The 24121-nt window shown below is 36.6% G+C and overlaps 1 protein-coding gene across 1 annotated transcript in view; it reads left to right on the top strand.

Moving 5' to 3' along the window:
• HOMER1 (homer scaffold protein 1) overlaps positions 1-24121 on the top strand; it is a gene marked incomplete at both ends in the record, with an annotated part of 143597 nt that overhangs the window by 59088 nt on the left and 60388 nt on the right. The window contains one exon of the mRNA XM_080705961.1: positions 7729-7868. Coding sequence (XP_080562087.1) covers positions 7729-7868 — 140 coding nt within the window. The remainder of the gene's footprint in view (positions 1-7728; positions 7869-24121) is intronic.

Here is a 24121-nt window from a genome sequence, read left to right as displayed (position 1 = left end):
AAAGTTCACCTAATAGTTAAATTTCAGTACTCATACAAAGTTTTTAATGTATGATTCATAGGATGTCAGTTATGTTCAGCTTTTTATAATAAACTTTTCAAAAGTTAATTTTAATTTTAATTTTATTCTTAAGAGTAGGGATCAGCTTTGTGCTGCATCCTCTGTAGTAATTATTTCTGAAGAATATTTCAGCTTTTATGAAAAGGAAGAATCAGATGCTACAGTTGTTTCTCTGGAGTAATATCAACAGTAACAGATTTTTCTGGAATTTTCTTGAAATAGAGAAATTGAAATTTAGTGAATACATGGTTGAACTGTTTTGAACATATTTGCTCTTTATCTTCTTGGCTCCCAACTCTTATTTGATAAACCCCACTTAGTATACAGAGTTGATTTTCTTTTAATGTATGGAAAGTAGAACTCTGTTAAGTGTGCTTTAAGGACATATTTCCTCAGACTCAAGGTTTATTCTGGGTTAAAGCCAAAATTCCATTATACTTCCCTTGACTCTGTCTTCTCTAAGTGCTCTGACAGTATAGTGATACTTTTAAGCATAAAAGCCCAGAGCTCTGATTCCTCCAGTGAATAATTCTATTTTTATAAGAAAATGCAATAAACAGACATTGAATAAGATAATATTCAGTGGACTTCAATGAACTTGTAATGAATTAAACTTAGTTCCTATTTGAGACCATTATATTTTTGTTTAGTTAGTCAGACTAGTATAGATTGCTGAGATACTGCTTCTCTCTGGTGGAAGGAATGATATTAACCTGACACTGTCGCCTTACCCAGTGTCAGGTTAATAACATAGGCTTAGATCCTGGACGTGAGTCTTTGCTCTAACCCTTACAAGTTTTATGAACTTAGGCAAGTCTCTATTTTTCTTTATCTATAAAATGGGAATAAGAACAACATGTCCATATTAGGGTTATTGTGAAAATTGCATGAGGTTTAGCAAATGCATAGCATATAGTAAATACTCAATAAATGTGGACAGCTATTGGTGGTGATGTGGTTGTAATCATGAGGATATTGATATAAAGCCTTAACACTATATCTGGAACATAACACTTGTTTGAGAAAATACAAATGCCTTAATTGCATACATCCTCCATCAGACATGTTAAAATATGAATTTTGAGTCCCACCCACATAGTTATCCAGTAGGTCTGAGGTGGCGTCCCAAGTATTTACGTCTCTAACACCTTTTCAGGAGATGCTGATGCTGTTGGTCTGGGGCAAAAACAGTGCTGTGGACAAACCATTCCACACCTATAAAGGCTTGAGTTGAAGGAATCTAGCATTAGATTAAAGTTAGTCACTTCCCCGTTCTCCAGCTCTTGAGCTAAGTTGTGCCTTTTGCTTAGTATGTGAGAATTAAAGCCAGGATGAGGCCGACCAACTACTGTACAGCTGAGAGTTAAGAAATTGTAGTAAGTCTAGATGAGATTGAAGAATATATAGGAAGAAAGTAGAATAGACTGGAGTCAGTTAATGTGAGGAATTTTTTTTTTTTAATTTGCACTTGAAAACTTATTAATTCAAATTCAGTAATATAATGTTTTATCTATTCACCTTTGTGGGTGTGTGTGTGGTACTGGGCATGGAACCCAGGAGCCTTCTACCTCTGAGATACACCCCCAGCCCTATTTTTTATTGTTTATTTTGAAACAGGGTCTCTCAGTTGCAAAGGGCCCCACTAAGTAGTAGCTGAGGCTGTTTGTGAACCTGGATTCTTCTGTCTCTGCCTTCCAAATGTTGGGATTACAAGTATGTACCACCATGCCTGGCTTATTCACCAATTTTTTTTTTTTTTTTTTTTTTTTTTTGTGGTGGTGGTACTGGGGGTGGAACCCAGAGGCTTTCTACCTCTGGGCTATACACCTAGACCCATTTATATTTTATTTGGAAACAGGGTTTTACTAAGTTGCTGAGAGCCTCACTAAGTAGTTGAGGCTGGCTTCGAACCTGTGCGATCCTCCTATCTCAGCCTCCCAAGCGCGGGGATTACAAGCGTGTGCCACCATGCCCGGCTTACCAATATTTTGATGTAAAGCCTTTGAATATGACCTTTTGGCTGGAATCTCACCTCATCTTTTTATATAAACCATACTGATAATTAATTGTTTACAGTTTCTAGGTTTTTTTCTTTTAAGTAGAGCTAAACCTTGGCACTTGCAAAGAAATTCAGGTATGATATTAGATTTTTATTTCATTTTTGACACATTATATATTATCTAATACTACATAATATCACATGTACCTAATTCAGTTGTGGGTTGTGTTTTAATTTTTAGCCATGTTCCTTTCAGTTTTTTATTTGACTTTCATTCAACTCTTACAATCAAATTTTATGAATTTGCATAATATTTAATTCATTCGTATAACTGTACAAATATAATTGGCATAAAAAGCTTTGGGACAAATGCAGCCAGCTCTTATTAAGCCTCTGATACAACAGGTGGGTGTAAACTATGTAAGCAGAGTGGAGATTGGCCCACTATCCCTGAGCAGCAGTCAGTTACATGCTTTACACAGGGGAGGGAAAGCATGGGTTAATCTAGAAATCAGAACATTTTTCTTTTTTGCATTGCTGGGTACTGAACCCAGACCTTTGTGTATGCATTGCAAATGTTCTGCCCCTGAACTACATCCCCAGTCCTCCAAGAACTTCTGTGGTTGTTAGAAAATGGGATTTCAGAGGTGGTGGCTCTGGGTGGAGACTGAGTATAAGGAATAACTTACAACAAAGGAGTAGGGTGTCCTTGTCTTGAGCTCTTGGTTTCCATCTTCATTTATGTACCAGTTTGCTCTTCTAATCTCTTGCCTAGTATTTCTTTGCATCTCTACTGGCATGGGAACTCAAAAACCATTAGCTTCTTCCCCGGGTTTTCCTGTCAGAGCTTCTGCTCAGAGAAGGTGGGATTCTTTACTTCCTTGACGTGTGAAAGATGGGCGTGGAATAGGTCTTCCATGAATGTTAAATGGTGAGAGGAAGGGCCCTGTTTTACATGCGTGTGTGTGTGTGTGTGTGTGTGTGTGTGTGTGTGTGTGTGTTTTATTCAGAATTAAACCTCACAACCTCAGACATGCTAGGCAAGTGCCCCACCACTGAAAGGCATCCTCAGCCCTCTTTCCTCACCCAGTTTATTTTGAGACAGGATTTCACTAAGTTGCCCATGCTGGCCTCAAACTCGCAATTCTCCTGCCTCAGCCTCCTGAATAGCTGAGATTACAGGCATGTGCCACCACCCTTGACAGGCCTTTACTTGAGCCATAAAGGAATTAAAAAGGAATTTTAGTTTCAGGCTTTATTGGAATTTAATGGAAGATGGTGGTACTACTGGGTCTCGAGGGGAAGGGCAGTGCTGTCCTTGCCTCCCATCCATCTTCTCTTAGAGTAAGTGGTCATAACACCGAGGCTGGTCCCAGCTTGCTAGGCAAGTTCATTTCTTCCCCCACCCCCAAGTGATTCAGATATTCCAGTTTCTTTCTTTCATGAAATTCATAAATGGATAGAAAAAGATAATTTTTTTTTTCCTTTTTGGTACTGGGGATTGAACACAGAGACATTCTACTTCTGAGCTATATTCAATCCCTTTTTAATTTTTTGGTGGTACTGGGGTTCCTGGAAACCTGTCTACCTCTGGGCTACACTCCCAGACCTTTTTTTTTTTTTTAATTTTGGAAACAGCGTCTTTTAAACCAGCGCGGCTGACTTCGAACCTGCGCCATCCTCCTGTCTCCCCCTCCCAAGCGCAGGGATTACAAGTGTGCGCCATCACGCCCAGCCTTAATTTTTTAATTTTAAAACAGATTCTTGCTAGGTTGGAGTCTCACTACTTGCTGAGGCTATCCTCAAATCTGGGATTACCACCTTGCCCAGATGGGAAAAGAGAGTTCTTAAGAAGCATTTCTTGAATCTTACAGTTGAGTTCAGACTCCTCATGTATAATATGGTCGTATCTATTAGTTTTGTCTTCCTTGATAGTTTCTCACATTCTGATTTTCAAAATTACATCTTCCTTTATTTTTTTTTCTCTGACTGCAATTTATTTATTTTGGTGGGATCTATGGGGGGCATTTCCCAGAAACCGTGAAAAACAAGGTAACATATGAGTTAGTGGTTCTATTTTTCCAAAATAGGATATGAAGGCAAAGGGGAGATTCACTAGCTCTGTTTTGTTTTGTTTTGTTGTTTTGGGTTTTTTTTTGTGTGTGTGGTACTGGGGGTGGAACCCAGGGGCTTTTCTACCTCTGGGCTATCCTCCCAGACCTATTTTATACTTTATTTGGAAACAGGGTCTCACTAAGTTGCTGAGAGCCTCACTAAGTAGCTGAAGGTGGCTTCGAACCTGTGCGATCCTCCTGTCTCAGCCTCCCAAGCGCGGGGATTACAAGCATGCGCCACCACATCCAGCTAGCTCTGTTTTTATTTACATTCTATTGTCTGCTTTTTTCGATCTTCTTATCAACTTTGGTTTACATGTACTTGAAGACATACAGACTCATGCATACATGTATGTACACATACATACAAACACACACATATGCATATCAAATAGATAGTATTTTAATATTTACTATAGAAATAGGCAGCCATTTTAAGCTTAAGAATTTCTTTCTAGCTGCATGTGGTGGCACACACTTGTAATCCCAGTACTTGGGAGGCTGAGACAGGAGGATCACAGGTTTACAGTCAGCCTCAGCTACTTAGTGAGGCCCTTGCCTGGCTGTTTGTTTGTTTGTTTGTTTGTTTCAACACACCACATTTGAGTATTTAGGAAAATACATGAAATTTAGATTGAAAAATAACTAGATATTTAGAATATGTTAAAAATTTCACTGTGCTATTTTTAGCATATGTAAAACTTATAGAAGTTTTTGAAATGCTTTTGGCTGCTTGTGCAGTTGTAATAAAAGGGGGATTTATTTCTCTTTTATGCTTTTATGTACTCTTGGAACTATTTCTTCTTCTCATGAGCAAATACTAACATGCTTTTTTTTTTTTTTTTTTTTTTTTTTGTTCTCTGGGATTGAACCCCAGGCATCCTGCCTCTAAGCTGCATCTCCAGCCCTTTCTGTTTTTCATTTTGAAGTGGTTTTGCTACTTGCACTGGCCTTGAACCTGAGATGCTCTTGTCTCACCCCCCAGAGTACTGGGATTGCGGATACATACCACTTTGTCTGCCCTTTTGAAAAGCCCTTTAAAAAAACTATGCTTTGAGCCAGACGTAGTGGTGCACAGTTGAAATCCCAGCATTTGGGAGGCTGAGACAGGAGGATCGCGGTTCAGTTCGAGGACAGCTACTTAGGCCCTTTGCAACTCGGTGAGACCCTGTTTCAAAATAAAGAATAAGCTGGGCGTGGTGGTGCATGCCTGTAATCCCCGCACTTGGGAGGAGGATCGCGCAGGTTTGAAGCCAGCCTCACTGGCTTAATTAAGAGACTCTGTTTCCAAGTAAAAATATAAAATAGGTCTGGGAGTGAAGCCTGGAGGTAGAAGGGTTTCCAGGAACCCCAGTACCACCATATATATATATATAGAGAGAGTGTTATAGATATATTTCTAACGCTTTGTTGCAAATTGTATTGTCTCTTTGCTCTCCTTCTTCCCCTCCTTCTCTTTTTTTCCCCTGCATCTTTCTATTGTGTATTGCCTCCTCCAGAATAAATCCTATCTCCTCTCATTTTTTTTCTGAAGGTGTGTGTGTGTGTGTGTGTGTGTGTGTGTGTGTGTGTGTTTTACCAGGGGCATTCTACCTTCTAGCTACACCCCAACCCAATTTTTATTCTTTTATTGTTTTTTTTAACTTTTTATTGGTGTATTGTAGTCATATATCTTAATGGAGTACAGGATGGTGGAGGCATACATGCACACATCACCCAATTCCCACCCCATTCTCTCCCCCTCCCTCCTGCTCATGTTTGGCTTAGTGATTGACTTTGATATCTTTGTGAATGTACATCATGTTCATTATGGAATTTCCCTCTTCTCCTTTCTCATCCCCCTCAGTTAGGTTACCTTATTTGCTCATCTATAATATCTCCTTCTTCATCTAGAGTTCCTCCTATGACCCATTTTCTTCCTAGATTTTGCATATTAGAGGGAGCATCTGATTTTTTATTTTTTGTGACTGACTAATCTCACTTAGCATAATGTTCTTCAGTTCCATTCACTTCCCTGCAAATGATGTAACTGTGTTTTCCTTTATGGCTGAGTAAAATTCCATTGTGTACATATCCTATAGTTTTGTAATCCATTCATCTGTTGATGGACATCTTGGCTGGTTCCATAGTTTGGCTATGGTGAATTGTGCAGCTATGAACATAGATACACATGCATTAGTTTGATAGTTTGGTTTCCATTCTTTTGAGTAGATACCCAGAAGTAGTATTGCTGGATCATATGGTAAATTCATTCCCATTCTTCTAAGGATTCTCCATACAGTTTTCCAAAGTGTTTGCACTAATTTGCAGTCCCACCAACAATGTAGTAGAGTTTCCACTTCTCCACATCCTTGCCAGCATTTGTTATTGTTTGTGTTCTTAATGATTGCCATTCTAGTTGGAGTTAGGTGAAATCTCAGGGTAGTTTTGATTTGCCTCTCTCTGATTGCTAATGATGTTGAACATTTTTTCATGCATTTATTGGCCATTTGAATTTCTTCTTTCATGAAGTATCTATTTAGTTCCCTTGACCAATTTTGATTGAGTTATTTGTTTCTTAGTACTGAGTTTCTTTGAGTTCTCAAGAAACTAAAAGACGGATCAATACGTAGGATTGCATTAAATTGAAGAGCTGATGTACAGTAAAGGAAACTATCAAGAACCTCAACCAAGAGTCAACAGAATGGAAGATTTTTGCCACCTATTCCTCTGATAGAGGACTAATATTCTTTTATTTTGAAAAAGATCTCACTAAATTGCAGAGAGCCACACTAAGTTGCTGAGGTTGGCGGCGAATCTGTCTCAACCTCTCTAGTACTGAGATTACAAGTGTGTGCATCCATGCCCAGCTGAAGTAATTTTTAACTTTTATTCTTACCAACTAGTTACTTATATTAACTCCCAAATTTTTAAATTTCTTTGAACTAAATTTCTAATTATATTATGTTACCGGGCTGTGGTGGTACATACTTTTAATCCCAGTTCCTTGGGAGGTTGGGGCAGAAGGATTCCAAGTTTGAGGCCAGCCTACGAGATTTAACTAGACCCTGTGCCAAAATAACAGAAAAATCTGCATGTGGCTCAGTTATAGAGCCTCCCTACATTCAATCCCAATATTCAGGGGGAAAATGTGTTATGTTTGCATTTCTAAATTGTATTGTGTTTTGGCAAGTTTTTTTTATGAGTTGCTGAGTTGCTTTGATTTAAAAAATTGTTTCTCTTTCAACTTTTAGTCTTTGAGTTAAATTTCAGTTGAAATTTGCTCCGTAAGAAAGGACACATCATAGTTTTAGTGTTAAAAGATGATGTGTGGCCAGGCATGGTGGCACACACTTGTAATCCCAGCTGAGACTCGTAGGATCAGGGTTCACAGCCTCAGCTACTTAGAGAGGCCCTCTGCAACTTAGACCCAATTTCAAAATAAAAAGTAGGGCAGGGGGTGTAGCTCAGAGGTCGAATGCCCCTGGGTTTCATCCCCAAATGAGAAAAAAAAAAAAAGGTGATGTGTATATTTGAAGAGAAGTATAACTTTTTATTTCCCACTCCTCTTTTAAGGAATCTGCAGGCGGGGATCTTCAGTCTCCTTTAACACCAGAAAGTATCAATGGGACAGATGATGAAAGAACACCTGACGTGACTCAGAACTCGGAGCCAAGGACTGAACCAACTCAGAATGCATTGCCATTTTCACATAGGTACAGATTCAATTCAACAATCATGATTAAGTAGAATGTATAAATATGAACGTTCATTTGATTTCGGAAAATCTTGGAGTTAGAGTGAGAATTCCAGGTCAGACTTTTTTCATTAATTTATTGTTTTTAGTTGCCTAGATGGGCTGGAATGAACTTTTTTTTTTTCACTTATATAGTAAAAGAAGTATTGAGCTAATTACAGAGAATTTGTTTTTCATCGAAAAAAAAATATTGTAAATCCCTTCTATTTTTTAACAGAATTTTCAAGGCCCCCTTTACTAACCATGTTTCTATTTACATTTATATTCTTAAAGGAAATAAGTGATATATATATAAATTTTTAAAAAATAATAGGCCACTCTGAAATTAAGATTTACCATAATGTTAGAGGTGATTTCACAGAAGGAAGCAGGAGAAACTTGTAGCATCGAAGATTTATTTTTGCACACCAACAGGAGATAAAGCTTCACTTGTTTTTTTGAATTTTAAAGAACTTGGCATTTGACAAAGATAGTTTGTCCTAAGTGTGTTTCAAACCAGATACATTAATTATTGGCCATGCTATAGTACTTTTAGGATAAAAAAAAAGTCTATGGAATAGCAGTATTGCAAATATAAAACAAATGTCTATTACTAATCTGTCTTCTAATATTAATGTTTATCCTTGAATGATTTTCACTAAGTAGTTTTAGTTTAAAATTAAGAAAAGAGCCGGGCGTGGTGGCGCACGCTTGTAATCCCCACGCTTGGGAGGCAGAGACAGGAGGATCGCACGGGTTCCAAGCCAGCCGCGCGCGCTGGCTTAGGAGACCCTGTTTCCAAAATGAAAATGTAAAAATAGGTCTGGGAGTGTAGCCCAGAGGTAGAAGGGCTTCCAGGAACCCCAGTACCACAAAAAAAAAAAAAATTAAGAAAACAATTTTCTTTTATTGTACTTTTTTTTAGGGAAGACCGATTTTAAAACAGTGTAATTCTTGGTCTTGAAAACAAGATAAAGTTGTTTTCAGGAATGAACAGGGATAAAGCAGCTGTGAGGCTATTCAAATTTGTTGCTAAAAATGCTAATCATTTTATATAAAATAGATATATTTTAGAGTATGGATTTGTGCTTTAACTACTATAGTATAAACACATTTTCTTTTATAGCTATAAAAATGACTGAACATAGGAAAACTGTTAGTTCCTCCAGTCTGAAGACTGTATATTCACATTGTTTTGTTAAACACAGTCTTTTAAAAAAGAAATGAGTTATAGTCTTTTAACAAAAGACTACAATTTTTTGGTAATCTTACAAAGGGTATATCCTTTCATTATAAATGAAGAATTATGCTATGCAGTTTTGAAATTATTATACTTATGTTGAAGGAAGGAAACGTTTTCTTCCTATTCAGTCATACTTAACACACTCATTTAATAAATGGACTTAACTGTACTAACAGTTATGTTTGATTTTTATCACTTAAATTGAGCCATCTGCATTAAATGCTATGACAGTTGGAAATTAAAACTCTCACATTTAACATTTGTAAAAAGCTATTTTTAATTGACTTTTTACACCTAAAATTTTCTAAATTTCTATTTTGTTGGTCCTTACATTTGACATTACTTATGTGGGATTGGTCTTCATCTAACTGACTCAGTTTTGGGGAATCTAGTAGGAGTTACTTTGACTTAAAGATACCACCTCTTTGACAACTAAAATTAATAGATTAATCAGGGAGATATTTGACAGAGTTCTGAATATAAAGCTTACCAGGTTCAACTTAAGTTTTTAATTACGTTGAAGGCATTATATAATCTTATAGTTCTTATTATTTCAGGAACACTTAACTATACAATTATAAAAACTTTTAATGAACATATTTTGATTTTTATATTAACCAATATTTAGTTTCTTGACTAAAATCAAGATTTACTGGAGGTAGACTGATTATCTTATAACTAATGTTAGAACACTCTAATGTCAGAAAGAAGAGATGTCAGAAATGGTGTAATCCATGATATTCCAAACTGCATTAGTTTGAAATCAATTTATAGATTACATATGGCATTCTAAAAATAAAACCAAGTAGAAAACATCAAAGAATTGGGACCAAACATGGTGGTGCATGCCTATAATCCCAGCTATTCAGGAGGCTGAGGTAGCAGGATCAGAAGTTTGAGGCCAATCTGGGCAATTCAGCAAGACCTTGTCTCAAAATAAAATTTACAAAAGTGGGGGGAGGACTGGGGGTATATCTCAGTGGTAGTGCTTACCTAGCATGCCCAATTCCCCGGGTTCAGTCCCTGCTACTGCAAAAAGAAAAAGAAAAAAGAAAAAAGAAACTGTTTCAATATATGCCTGTATGTTTGTGTGTGCTTAGTGTAAGATGTCAAAGTTTGAAAGATTGTGCCCTTGATTTGTTTGTGAGAAGACTAAATCCCAAATTTTAAGTGAGCTGTCCCAGGTCACATAGTTCATTATCAACAACTTTGAGTGAACAGCTCAGCCCTTTGAACCCATGTATCTGCTGTCAATTATTAATAGTACATTTAGGTCAAATGCATAATATAAGCACACTATCAGTCTATAAATATTCATATCTTGGAAAAGATATATGGAAATCAGATCAGTAGTTCATGAATTAGAAATAGAATATTAGAATCAATTTTATCTAAATCTAAAACTCCCAAGCATTTCTATTGGACATTTTTTTTGGGTACTGGAGACTGAACCTAGGGGCATTCTACCTCAAAGCTGTAGCCCCAGCCTTATTTTGTATTTTGCTTTTTAAATTTTGAAACAGGGTCTTGCTATGTTGTGAAGGGCCTCACTAAGTTGCTGAAGCCGACTGTTATCCTATGATCCTCCTGTCTCAGCCTCCTAAGAACTGAGATTATAAGTATGCGCTGCCATGCCTGACTGGATATTCTTTTCTTCATGGCAAGGAGAGACAATTGAAATCTTATATTTTAAATTTAATCCTGTGAGATTAGAATCTTCTATTTTAGTTGTCTTTAGTTTTAGACTATTTGTTTTGCTTTCCTTCCTTAATACTTGTTTTAAGGAAAAAGAATGAATAGAAAAGATTTTTGTTAGTACTTCTGTGATTTGGTTGATTCTGCCATTTTGCTGTAGAAAAAGGAGCAAAATCAATAGAATGTCTATATTTTAAAAAGTGCAAACACAGAACAGTGATGTAGTCAGTCAAGTTAATTAAGTGTTGACTATAATAATAGCTACTTTGTTCTTCTTAAAATTCAAATAATACTCCTAAATCTCACGAGTTCACTAATTAAAATGCAGAAAGAAGACCTTGCTTTTCATTCAGCCCTGAAGACTTTAGTAATGTAGTTATAGTTTATTCTGTACTCTTTATAAGCTTCATTTTTAAAATGTGACTGCATAGCTTTAGAGAAATAGTCATATTTTAATTTTTATCTTTTTATCATAATGTTTTTGGGCCAAAATATAAACTGAACTTCCAAGAACAAGTCAACTAACTTTATAGTTATGAAAAATGGCAAGTCTGTTTAATCTCGACTCACATGCACTCCTGTATCATTATGTTGTTTCTAAAGTAATTTCCAGACATATAATTTTATCCAGAAGTACTTTTTTGTATTTTGTATGTAGTATGGGGGTTGAACCCAGGGGCATTCTCACTCTAATCTATACCCCTAGCCCTATTTTATTTTTTATTTTGAAAACGGTTTCTCCATGTAACTGCATGCTAGCTTCAAACTCGCAGTTGTTCTATCTCAGCCTCCCAAGTACCAGGATTACAGGTGTGTGCCACCACGCTTGGCTCCAAGATAGTGTGCTTGCTTGCTTCCTCCTTCTTTCCTTTCTTTTCCCTTCCCCTTCCTTCCTTCCTTCCTTCCTTCCCTCTCTTCCTCCCTCCCTCCTTTATTTTCCCTCCCTTCTCTTTCTCTCTCTCATTAAACCCAAGGGCATTCTACCTCTATACTATATACCCCCAGCCCTATTTTATTTTTTGTTTTGAAACAGGGTCTTGCTAAGTAGGTTGGCCTGTAACTTGCAATTCTCTTATCTCAGCTTCCCAAGTACTGGGATTATAGGCAAGCACCGCCATGCCCATCTTCAGAGATACTTTTCTAAAATTATTTTTAAACTTTGAAAACACTTTCGTATACCTGGCATGGCATATTCTCTAGTCATGTACTTAATATACACCCAGTACTCCTTAATCAAATGCTGTAGTATTGTTTTATGTCCATGTCATAAACTATGCAAAAATATTCCTAGTCAATAAATTTTAGTGAACTAATATTTTTCTGAGAATGTTTCCTCAAGTGCTTTAAAAAGTTTAGGGAACCAGGCGTGGTGACACATGCTTGTAATCCCAATACTTGGGAGGCTAAGACAGGAGGGTCACAGGTTCAGTGTCAGCCTCCTCTGCTCTGTAGTGAAGCGCTCCACAACTTACGGAAACCCTGTTTCAAAATAAGGGATTAAAAAATATATATAGGGCCGGGCATGTAGCTCAAAGGTAGAATATCCCTGGCTTCCATCCCCAGTACCACACACACACACACACACACACACACACACACACACACACACACAGCTTAGAAAGGTGTAAAATAGGGAGATCATGAGGTTGAAATGTTTACTGATTTCTTTGGGGAACTGTTGTTAAATTTTATCTAAATTGCTGTTTTCTTAAAAATCATTTTTTAACCTAAATGATATTCTTTTGGGATAGAAGTCTTTAGGCCATCCTTTGAGAATAGTCTTAGATTAGCTGTAAAGTAGCTATATCCTAATAGATTAGCATATACATATGGAAGTTTTTATTTGTTCATAATTAAGTTATGAGCCTCAGATATTCAGTTCTAGAGTGATAAATAAATGCTTTCTTATTTGGGGGAGTTCTGAACAGACTATTTATATTAACAGTTTGTGAAAGTTATTTTTGTACTGGTAAATTTTGATAACAGTTTAATTACCATAATGAAAAAATAGGTTCTTTTAAGCACTGATTAGATTCTTCTAATGTTTGGACAATGTATTTTTATGGTGCTCTTAGACTTTATGCATTTTGTTGGTATTGCATGTATCTTCTATTCTGTTACAGATCTTTTTGCCACTTACTGTGTTTATATGTTTCTAGTAGATACTCATTAAAGGATATATGGAGAGATGTTACTTACTAGTACATTGGTTTTGCTTTAATTGGTATAACTATAATTTTACTAAAGGTTATAACATCTAGATAGGTTCACTTAATTTATACTTATTATCAGAGTTTCATTCATGTCAGACATGATGATGCATGCTTATAATTCCAGTACTTGGGAGGCTGAGATAAAAGGAGCACAGGTTCACCGCCAGCCTCACCAATTTAGTGAGGCCCTCTGCAACTTAGTAAGACCCTGTTTCAGAAATTTAAAAAAAAAAAAAATAGGGCTGGGCCTGGTGTGGCGCTGCACACTTGTAATCCTAGTACTTGGGAGGCTGAGACAGGAGGATCCCAGGTTTAAGGCCAGCCTCAGCTACTCACTCAGTCCCTCTGCAATTTAGTGAGACCCTATTTCAAAATAAAGAATAAAAAATAGGGCTGGGAGTGTATCAGAGGTAACACGCCCCTGGGTTCAATCCCCAGTACCGCAAAAAAAAAAAAAAAAGGCTGGGGTATAGCTCAGAGGCTGAATGTCCTGGGTTCAATCCCTAGTACTACATACACACACACACACACACACACACACACACACACACACACAAACAAACCTTTAATTTATTATCAGAGTTTTAGAAATCCAGTTAGATGTGGTGGTGTACACTTGTAACCCCAGTATTTGGAAGGCTGAAACAGGAGGATCACAGGTTTGGGGTCAGCCTCAGCAACTTGACATGGCCCTCAACAATTAGTGATTTCAGTAATAAAGTGGGGCTGGGGGTGTATCTCAGAGGTAGAATGGGCTTAATCCTCAATACCAACAAAAAAAAAATTGTAGAAAGCTAATGCTTGAAAAGTGTGACTAGGGATTTTTGTACTTTTTTTCGGCGTAGGGGAGGGAGCAGTGGTACTGGAGATTGAACTCAGAAGCATTATATCTCCAATCTATACACCCCTAGCCCCTTTTTGGGGTTTGGTGGTTTTGAGGGGGATTTGAAATAGGGTCTCTCTAGGTTCCTGAGAGTCTGACTACATTGCTAAAGCTAGTCTTGAACCTGCGACCCTCCTGTCTCAGCCTCCCAAATGCTGGTATTACAGGCATACACCACCACATCCAGCTTGAAAAAATTTTCAAAACTAAAGTCACTGTATGCTGGATATGGTGGTGCACACTTGTAATCCCAGTTCTTGGGAGGCTAAGACAGGAGGATTGCAGGTTTGAAGCCAAAATCAAGGTATGAACCTAGACAGAGGCCAAGCAAGCCATAAAAATATGTGAAGCCCGTGCTATCAATGGCGGTGAATAATGGGGAGTTATGTGGAAACGTGGAGTATACAAGGTTCATCTAAAAATACAAACAAAAATAAAGCCAGATGAGTGGAGACTAAGACGACCCATCAGGTTTCCAGCCTAAATCTTCAAAAATGAATCTTTGTACAGAGTGGGGCTAACCCTTGCTTCATGGGGATAAGGTACTAGACTCACATTTCTTGTGGGAATGAGCTGACAATTCACTAAAGCATATTGAAAGTAGTGTACTCCAGTGAACCCCTTCCTTAAAGGATATGAAACTTAGATATATCTAAACAATTAAAACAAATGTACATTGTGCTTTTATTTCTGTCAACTTGATATTCTCCATTTACAATCTGGGCTTGGCTATATATCTAGTGTTGACCAAATTTTTTATTTTCATGACTGTCCTGAGTTAAAGTCTGAAGGTTGATATAAGAACATTGGAGGCTGTGTGTGGTGGCGCACGCTTGTAATCCCAGTACCGGGGAGGCTGAGACAAGAGGACCACACAGGTTCAAAGCCAGCCTCAGTTGCTTAGTGAGGCTCTCAGCAACTTAGTGAGATCCTGTTCAAAATAAAATACAAAATAGGTCTGGGGGTGTAGCCTGGAGGTAGAAGGCCCCTGGGTTCCATCCCCAGTACCCCCCATACACACACACACATACACACACACACACACACACACACACACACACGAATGAACACTGGAGATACAAGGAACTTTGGCTGCTACGTAGTCTAGACACTTCATTTTGTGAAGATGGAGGCAAATCCACTTTGAGAACTCTCCAGTGGTATTGATCGTTAGTCTATCCTGGTGGAGGTAGCACTCTCTTTTAAACTCCAAGAAAATTTGTTTTCTGTATCATTTATCAGATACCTACCAATCCCATTTTTTATCATTGTTCTAGATATTTACCATGACTTGTTACATGTTCCTCCCCTCACAGCCAGCATCAGGTACTTAGTGAGGCTCTCTGCAATTTAGTGAGACCCTGTTTCAAAATAAAATACAAAATAGGTCTGAGGGTGCAGCTCAGAGGTAGAACGCTACTGAGTTCAATCCCCAGTGGGACAAAACACAGACACATGCACACACACACACACACACACACACACACACACACACGTATATCCAGCAGAGCTAACAAAGATACTAATTTGAAGAATTATCAATGTGATAATTCTAGCAGTATCCACTTAGCTATCAATAGTTCTTTTACTATTTTAAAGCTCTACGAAAATATAATTCACATGCTAAACTATTTACATATTTAAAGTATAAAATTCAGTGGTTTTAGTATACTCACAGAATTGTGCAACCTCCACCACTGTGAATTTTGTACCATTTTCATTACCTCCCCAAAACCATGTACCCATTCCCTTTTTACTACTTAGATACATGCTCTCCTCTCCTCTAACCATAAACAACTATCAATTATTTTCTGCTATAGATTTGCCTATGTTGAATTCTTCATATAAATGAAATTCATACAGCTAGCTTGAGGATGTAATTCAGTGGTAGAGTGCTTGCCTACCACGCATGAGGCCCTAGGTTTGGTTCCTTAGCACAATAAAAAAAAAAAAAAAAAAAGAAGAATCGTGTGATTTTTTTGTGGCTGGCTTCTTTTACTTAGCATATGTTTTTAAGATTCATCCATATTCCAGAATGTTACCAGAACTTCATTTCCATTTATTGCTGAATAATGTTCTTATTATATATCTATACTATCTCTTATCATTTTATCATCTAATAGACATTTCAGTTGTTTCCACGTTTTGAAAGTTGCACTATTTTGTATACTGCTGCTGCAAACATTGTTTGAGATTTCCTGTAGACATATGTTTTCACTTCTAGAGTACATATACCAAGAGAGTAGAATCCCATGTTTGCATTTTGGAGGAACTACCAGAATGTTTTTCAAAGGAGCTGCACCATTGTACATTCTCACCAGTAGTATATAAGGATTCTAGTGTCTCCACACAGCATCAATACTGTCTGTCTTCCTTCTCCTTCTCCTCTTTCTCCTTTTTGTGGTGCTGCCATTTCAATCCCAGGGCCTCACATGCTAGGCAAGCACTCTACCAGTGAGCTACACCCTAGCCATCCATCTTTTTATTGTTGTTGTTATTATTATTATTATTATTATTATTATTATTATTACTATCTTATTGAGTGAAGTGGTATCTCATTGTGGTTTTGATTTTCATTTTCCTGATGCTTTATATGATGTTAGACATCTTTCCATGTGCTTATTGGCCATTTATATGTTTGGAGAAATGGCCATTTAGGTCATTTGCCCATCTTTAATTACATTGTTCATCTCTTGTTGAGTTATAAGAGTTCTTTATATTTTCTAGGTATTAGCTCTTTACCAAGGAAATGATTTGCAATTTTTTTTCTCCAGTTCTGAAGATACCTCTCTTTCACTTTTATGGTGGCCATGTTTTGTAGCACAAAAGTTTTAAAATTTAATTAGTTACAACTTTTCTATTTATTTATTTGTTGCCCTTGCTTTCTTTGTCACATCTAAGACATCACTTCCTAATCTCATATCACAAGGTTTACATATATATTTTCTTCAGAGTCTTAGTTCTTACAGTTAGGTCTTTGATTCATTTTGACTTGACTTTTCGGATGTGATGTGAGACAGGGGCTCTCCATTCTTTTGCATGTGATTATTGAGCTGTTCCAGCACTGTTGTTGAAAGGACTATTCCTTACCCATTGAAATGTCTTGGCACCCTTAACAAAAATCAGTTGACCATTGGGTGGGTGCAGTGACACACCCCTGTAATCCCAGTATTTAGGAAGCTGAAACAGGAGGATTTCAAGTTCAAAGCCAGTGTTAGCAATTTACCAATGCCTTCAGCAACTTAATGAGACTCTGTTTCAAAATAAAAAGTAAAATAGGGCTGGCGGTGTAACTCAGAAGTAGAATGCTTCTGGGTTCAATCCCCATTACCACAAAAGGGGGGGGAAAAAAAAAGCCAGGCGTGGTGGCACACTCTTGTAATCCCAGTATTTGGGAAGCTGAGACAGGAGGATCACACAGGTTCAAAGCCAGCCGCAGGTACTTAGTGAGGCTCCGATTAACTTAGTGAAAATTTGTTTCCAAATAATATATAAAAAATAGTTCTGGGAGTGTAGTCCGAAGGTAGCAAAGCCCCTGGATTCCATCCCCCAGTACCACACATATACACACACACACACACACACACACACACACACACACACACAAAAGGCATTGTTAGGGTTTTTTTCCTTCAATATTTTCTTTTTTTAATGTATTTTTTATTGGTGCATTTTAGTCATACATCTGAATGGAGCACAGTATTTTCTTAATTGAAACAAAAGTACTAATACAATTTGCCTTAAAAAAAAAAAAAAGGAAAATTTAAGCCAGGTGTGGTGGTGCACGCTTACAATCCCTGTACTTGGGTGGCTGAGACAGGAGGATTGCAGGTTCATGGCCAGCCTCAACAATTTAGTGAGGTATTTCACAACTTAGTAAGATCTTGTTTCAAAATAAGGAATAAAAAATAGGGCTGGGGGTATAACTCAGAGATAGAATTTCTCTGGGTTCAATCCTCAGTACCGCAAAAAAACAAAAAAGAAAATTTAAATATTCCCTTTCAGCTGGGCGTGGTGGCGCACGCTTGTAATCCCCGTGCTTGGGAGGCAGAGACAGGAGGATCACGCAGGTTTGAAGCCAGCCGCACTGGCTTAAGAGACCCTGTTTCCAAAAAATATATATATAAAATAGGTCTAGGAGTGTAGCCCAGAAAGTAGAAGGGCTTCAAGGAACCCCAGTACCACCAAAAAATAAATAAATAAATAAAAATAAATAAATAAATATTCCCTTTCAAAATATACTGGATAAATTGTATCGTTCCAGTGAATATAAAACATATTCTTACTAAACACAAGTAAAAATGCACATACTAAAAGTTATTCATTTCAAATAACTGATTTATAATGCAATTAGTCTAGAAAAGATTTACTTTTCCTTACTGTACTGTACAAATGTCAGATGATGATTAGTTTTAAATGATCAATTATGTGATCATACTTAAGTCGACAGGTGTGTGTGTGTGAGAGAAAGAGACAGAGACAGAGAAAGAGACAGAGACACACACTAGGGATCAAACCCAGAGGCATTCTGCTTTCAAGCTATACCCATAGACCGCTCTAATTTTTTTATTTTGAAACATGGTTTTGCTAGGCTGCTGAGAGTCTCATTTAATTGCTGAGGCTGGCTTCGAACTTGCAATCCTCCTGTCTCGGCCTCCTAAGTATTGGGATTACAGGTGTGCGCCACCACACCTGGCTTGACAGTTTTATATCTGCCTATTTCATAATGGAGGGATTGTGTTTCTGGATGTGTGTAATTTAAAAGAGTATTCAGCACACTGTGTATTAACCTTCAAGCAATACAGGAATGTAATAATTGCGATCAAAGGCTGCCAGTGCATACAAAGTAGAAAATTAAGTCACTGCATAAATTGATTCAAAAATTTTAAATCGTATTTACTGGGAGCACCAGAGGAGTTTGTTTATGTTTTAACTTTTAACCATAAAAACATGACACTTAGTATAAACCCCGTATTTGGGATCTGGGGATCAAACCCAGGGCCTTGTGAATATGAGACAGACACTGCTACTGAGCTCTAACCCAGACATACCTCCTCCTGTTCCTTCTCTTCCCCCCTCCGTCTTCCACTTCTTCGAGTCTCAGTACGTTGCCCAGGCTAGTCTTAAACTCATAAGCTCCAGCCATCCTCCTGCCTTAGCCTCCCAAGTAGTCGGTATTAGAGGTGTGTACCACCACGCCTAGCTTCTTATACGTACTTTAGGAGAACTGGCTTCTCTCACAGGGGTGTTGGCTATATAACATGAGATTAATGGGATTGCCTTATATCTATGGAAAGTTTATTTGATTTTTTACAAATATGTCTTTAGAAAGTATACTTGATCCTATGGCTTAATAGATGTATTTTTTTTGTAATTAGATCATTCTAGGGTATATTTTACCTATAAGCTAATTTACTATTAAAGAGACCACCTAAGGTCTCTTGGACTCTACAAAATAATTCTTTTTCTAGAACTATAGAACATGGATATTAAATTAGGTGAAGAACCATGTTGTGGGGGGTGTCATCTGATCCAAAGAACACCATTACTATATGGTAGTTATACCTTTTTGGCTTCTCTTAAAAGGTGTAGCCAGGCATGGTGGTGTACTCCTGTAATCGCAATACTTAGGAAGCTGAAATAGGAGGATCGCAGGTTCAAGGCCAGACTTAGAAGCTTAATAAGAAAGATCCTGTTCAAAATAAAGAATAAAAAGGGTTGAGGGTACAGTTTTGGGGGTAAAATGCCCTAGGTTCAATCCTTAGTACCAAAAAAAGACAAAAGGAAGGTGTGATTAAACTATTCTAAATTACATACAGTCAGAAAGCAGAAAGTCTTAGATTATATGGCAAGAAGATTTCTTTATCTTAGAAATCTCAGAGTTTGTGAATGTAGTTCAGTGGTAGAGTACCTGCTTAGTATACCTGAGTGCTGAGTTCAATTCCCAGCCCCACCCCAAAAAAAAAATCAAAGAAGACTTACAACCTACAGGACCTACTAGATGCCAAGCCCTGAACTAATCCTGGACATATCACAATTTTGTTTTTGATTTTTTTTTGAAAGAGAGAATTATCTTGGGCAATAAGTAATTAAAATTATATTCCTAATTTTTTTTGTTATTGTTGTTGTTTGTTTTTGTATTTGTTTTTGGTGCAGGGGATAGAACCCAGGGGCATTCTACCTCTGAGCTATACCCTTAGCCCTATTTTATTTTTTACTTAGAAACAAGGTCTCACTAAGTTACAGAGAGTCTCACTAAGTTGCTGGGGCTGTCTGTGAACCTGTAATCTTTCTGTCTCAGCCTCCCAAGTACTGAGGCTTACAAGTGTGTGCCACCACACCTGGCTCATTACCACTTTTTAAAATTTTTTCTGCTTAAACATTATTTTTCTTTTTATGGGCAAGTTGGATTCTTTACTCCTTTACATCCTGATACCTACTGAATAGTCTTTTTGAAAGTAAAAAAAAAAAAAAAAAAAAAAAAATAGTTCTCCAACTTGGATTTTTTTCCCAATGTGGAGACAGCCAATTTTCCTTGGTGGGTGATTTCTGTGACCACCTTTAGTTTGGGGACTTAGTGAAGTCACCATTTACCTTGGAAGAAGAGGATCTACAGATTATTTTAAATGAAAAGATGCAGTAGTCTCTGGCCGAGAGAAACTAAAGTGGAAGAAACATGGCAGCTTCAAGAGACCCAGTCATCACAGTTCAAACTTCGAAGAGTCAAAAGAAGACATTTAGCTGCTTGAATTCCTGTGTATATCTAGATGACGTTTAAGCTCTCTCCACCTAGAGGAAGAATAAAATGACTTGGCATGGCACCCCATGTTTTGCTCCTTTGGCAAAAACTCTATTGATGAAGAAAAGTTTATTTTCTGAGAATCAAAATAGCTGTTATTCCTGATGAAGATAGTGAAAAATAAGCGACCTAATTTTCTTGGACTTCAAAGTAGAACATACATAGCTGCCTTTTTTTTTTTTCAAGACATAAATATAGCAACCTTCTACATGTAATCTGATACTCATATATTGGTCAACTTCATCTGTTGTCACTTAAGTCCCTACCTCACAGGGATGTTGTGAGGCAAATTTCAAATGTTCCTTCAAAAAGTTTAGAAATAATAACTCTTGCCTGTCTCTTTAATTGATAGTTTCTATAATCATAAGATTTTATTTATTTTAAATTTACAAGTGCTTTTCTCTAGTTATGAATGGATATTAGGTAACATTTAAAAATGGAATAATGAAGTTGTATTTGAGTATCCTTGTATGAAGAATAATTTGATGGCATGAAATGTTAAGTTGATTCTTTTCAAACAAGAGCTTTTTTTTTTACAATTATAATTAAAGAAAAGCTAAAGTAAAATTGTCTGGTTTCCCCTTTTTTCAGTTGGGATTTAATTATTCATACTTCTTAGATAAAAGGTAACCCAACTCATTAAATTCTAAAGATAGAAAATGAAAAATAAAATTATATAAATACAATTTAAAGAAAAAAACAAAAATCTTGAAGACTGACAAAAACTGAGTAAAACTCTATATATTAAATAGAGGTAAAATCTCAGGAATATTTTCATTAAAATATGATTATTATAAGAGTAAAGGTTTGATAAATACTTGTTTCATATCACAGCAGAATGATCAAAAAGAAAATCCTCATCTAGTAAATAAGGGGAATGGGCTTAATATGAGTTAAAATTTATGCACAGAGAATTCTTTAAATCCTGCAAATTTTGGCCTTATTTTTGTACAATTATATTTTTGTAACATATTTTAGAAAATAGTTACACGATGTTTTTTGTTTCACAAATCAGCCCAACAATTTTTTTTAAGTCAAAGCTTGGATATATATAGCACATAAATTATGATAGTAGCTCCCAGAGCCAAGCTTTAAAATTGCTGTTTAATTTCTACGTTCTGTTTTTGGTTTCTACTCAATATCAAAAGACCCAACAATTAAAAATAAATTTAGGAGCTGGGGATAGTGGTGCACACCTGTAATGCTAGTACTCTGCATCTTAGTAAGACCCTGTTTCAAAATAAAAAATAATATAGAGCTGGGAGTATAGCTCAGAGGAAGAATACCCCTAGGTTCAACCCCCAGTACCACTACCACAACAACAAAGAGTGAATTTAGGGATTTGAGCTTATAAAATAATACTTGTAAACAAATAACTTAAAATTTCTTTTCTAAATTGCCATATCACTTAGATATTTGTTTCATAATTTATTCTATGTGCTATTGAAAATGAAGTGGACATAATCCTAGGCTAAAGTTGAGATCAAGAGGGCATTTGAAACCAAAATGTTGTATGTCTGTATTCCTCACCTAAAAAAAAATTGTTCCATCTTTAATTTGTGTGTGTGTGTACGTGCGTGCGTGCGTGTGTGCGTGTGTGTGTGTGTGTGTGTGTGTATTGCTGGGATTGAACCCTGCACATGCTAGGTTAGCACTCTGCCAATGAGCTGAATCCCCAGATTGTAATATTTTTACATGAGCCCCACACATTTCACCAGAGACTCTACTGCTTCCACTGGCACGTACACTACAAACCACTCATGACTCATGTCGCATAACTAACTGACTTATTAAACTTGTGTAGAGGGCCAGGCATGGTGGCACTCGCTTGTAATCCCAGCATTCGGGAGGCAGAGACCAGAGGATTGCGGTTTGCAGACAACCTCAGCTACTTAGTGAGGCCCTTTGCAATTCAGTGAGATTTGTTTCAAAAATAAAAAAGGCTAAAAAATAGGGCTGGGGGTGTAGTTCGGAGGTACAATGCCCATGGGTTCCATCCCTGGTACCGCAAAGGGGGAAAAAAAAAAAACCTGTGTAGACTAACGGAATATAGGGGACCTTTCTTTCGATTTAGCAATCAAAATTTCTAAAATTGTGTCTTTTATCTTTCATGATTTGCCTTCATAAGCATACATTGACTATTGATATGAATGATTAAAATTGGTCCGTAATCTAGTATTCTTTATTCATTTTAATGTACATATTTTGAATACTACAACAATAATGTTTTCCTAATATATCCTAATCTTATAATGAAAAATTATATTAACAATGAGCTAGTTTAGAGATAATCATGAGATCATTGATAAAATTTTTTTTCTCAGTTTATTTATTTATTTTTGCTTGTTTTCATTTTATAACCTTTAAAATTTCTTTTCTTTTTTTTTTTTATTGGTGCACTGTATTCATACATCATAGTGGGATACAAACTTTTGTAGACATACATGCACACATCGCCCAGTCAGCCCCCACCTGATCCCCACCCTATTCTCTCCCCATCCCTCCCTCCCATGCTTGGCTTAGTGGTTGACATCTAGTATTATAGCAATTTATCCAAAATTAAAAATGATAATCTCACATAACAGTTTCATTTGTCTGATACCAAGCTTTTGATAACTTAAAGATAACATTTCAATATTTCTTTTTACTTTTTTTCTTACCAGAGAATATTTTTTTTCTATTTTTTAGGTGAAACTATCATATATTTATATATTTATTTTTCAGAAAAAAAACTCTATCCTAATATGGAGTATGGACTCTAGATACCCAAAACGATCTTGAAAAAGAACAAAGCTAGAAGATATATATTTTCTGATTTCAAACCATATAAAGCTACAATAATTGAAACAGTGTAGTACTATTCTAAAGGCAGATATATAAACCATTGGAGTTAAATAAAAGCCTAGAGCTAAATTCTTCCCTATATTGTCAAGTTATTTTTGACAAGGTTTCCACGAACATTTGGTGGTGGAAATAATAATATTTTAACTAAATATTGTTGAAAAATAATAATTACATGGAAAAGAATAAAGTTGGATCCTTACCTAATCCCATATACAAATATTAACTCAAAATAGATAAAAGACCTAAATATAAATCTTAAGACTATAAACTTTTAGGAGAAAATCTGGGTCATAAAACCTCACAACACTGAAATTGGCAATGATTTCTTGGATATGATTTCAATGGCACAGGCAACAGAAGAGTATACAAACTCCCTAAAAAATAAAAAAAAATATTGTATATCCAAAGACAATGTAAACAGAGTTAACAGTTATGGAGATTGGTTGTTAGCGGGGCTCTTAAGCCCCGCTTTTCTCGGTCGCCATCTTCCCGGAAGTCATTTGATAAAATTTTATGTAAAAATTAATAAAAATAAACTCCTTAAAATGATTATAAG

Source organism: Muscardinus avellanarius, assembly GCF_963383645.1.
Source record: "Muscardinus avellanarius genome assembly, chromosome: 1".
Taxonomy (NCBI): domain Eukaryota; kingdom Metazoa; phylum Chordata; class Mammalia; order Rodentia; family Gliridae; genus Muscardinus; species Muscardinus avellanarius.
Note: the sequence above shows the minus strand (reverse complement) of the source record. Positions and strands in the feature narration are given on the sequence as shown.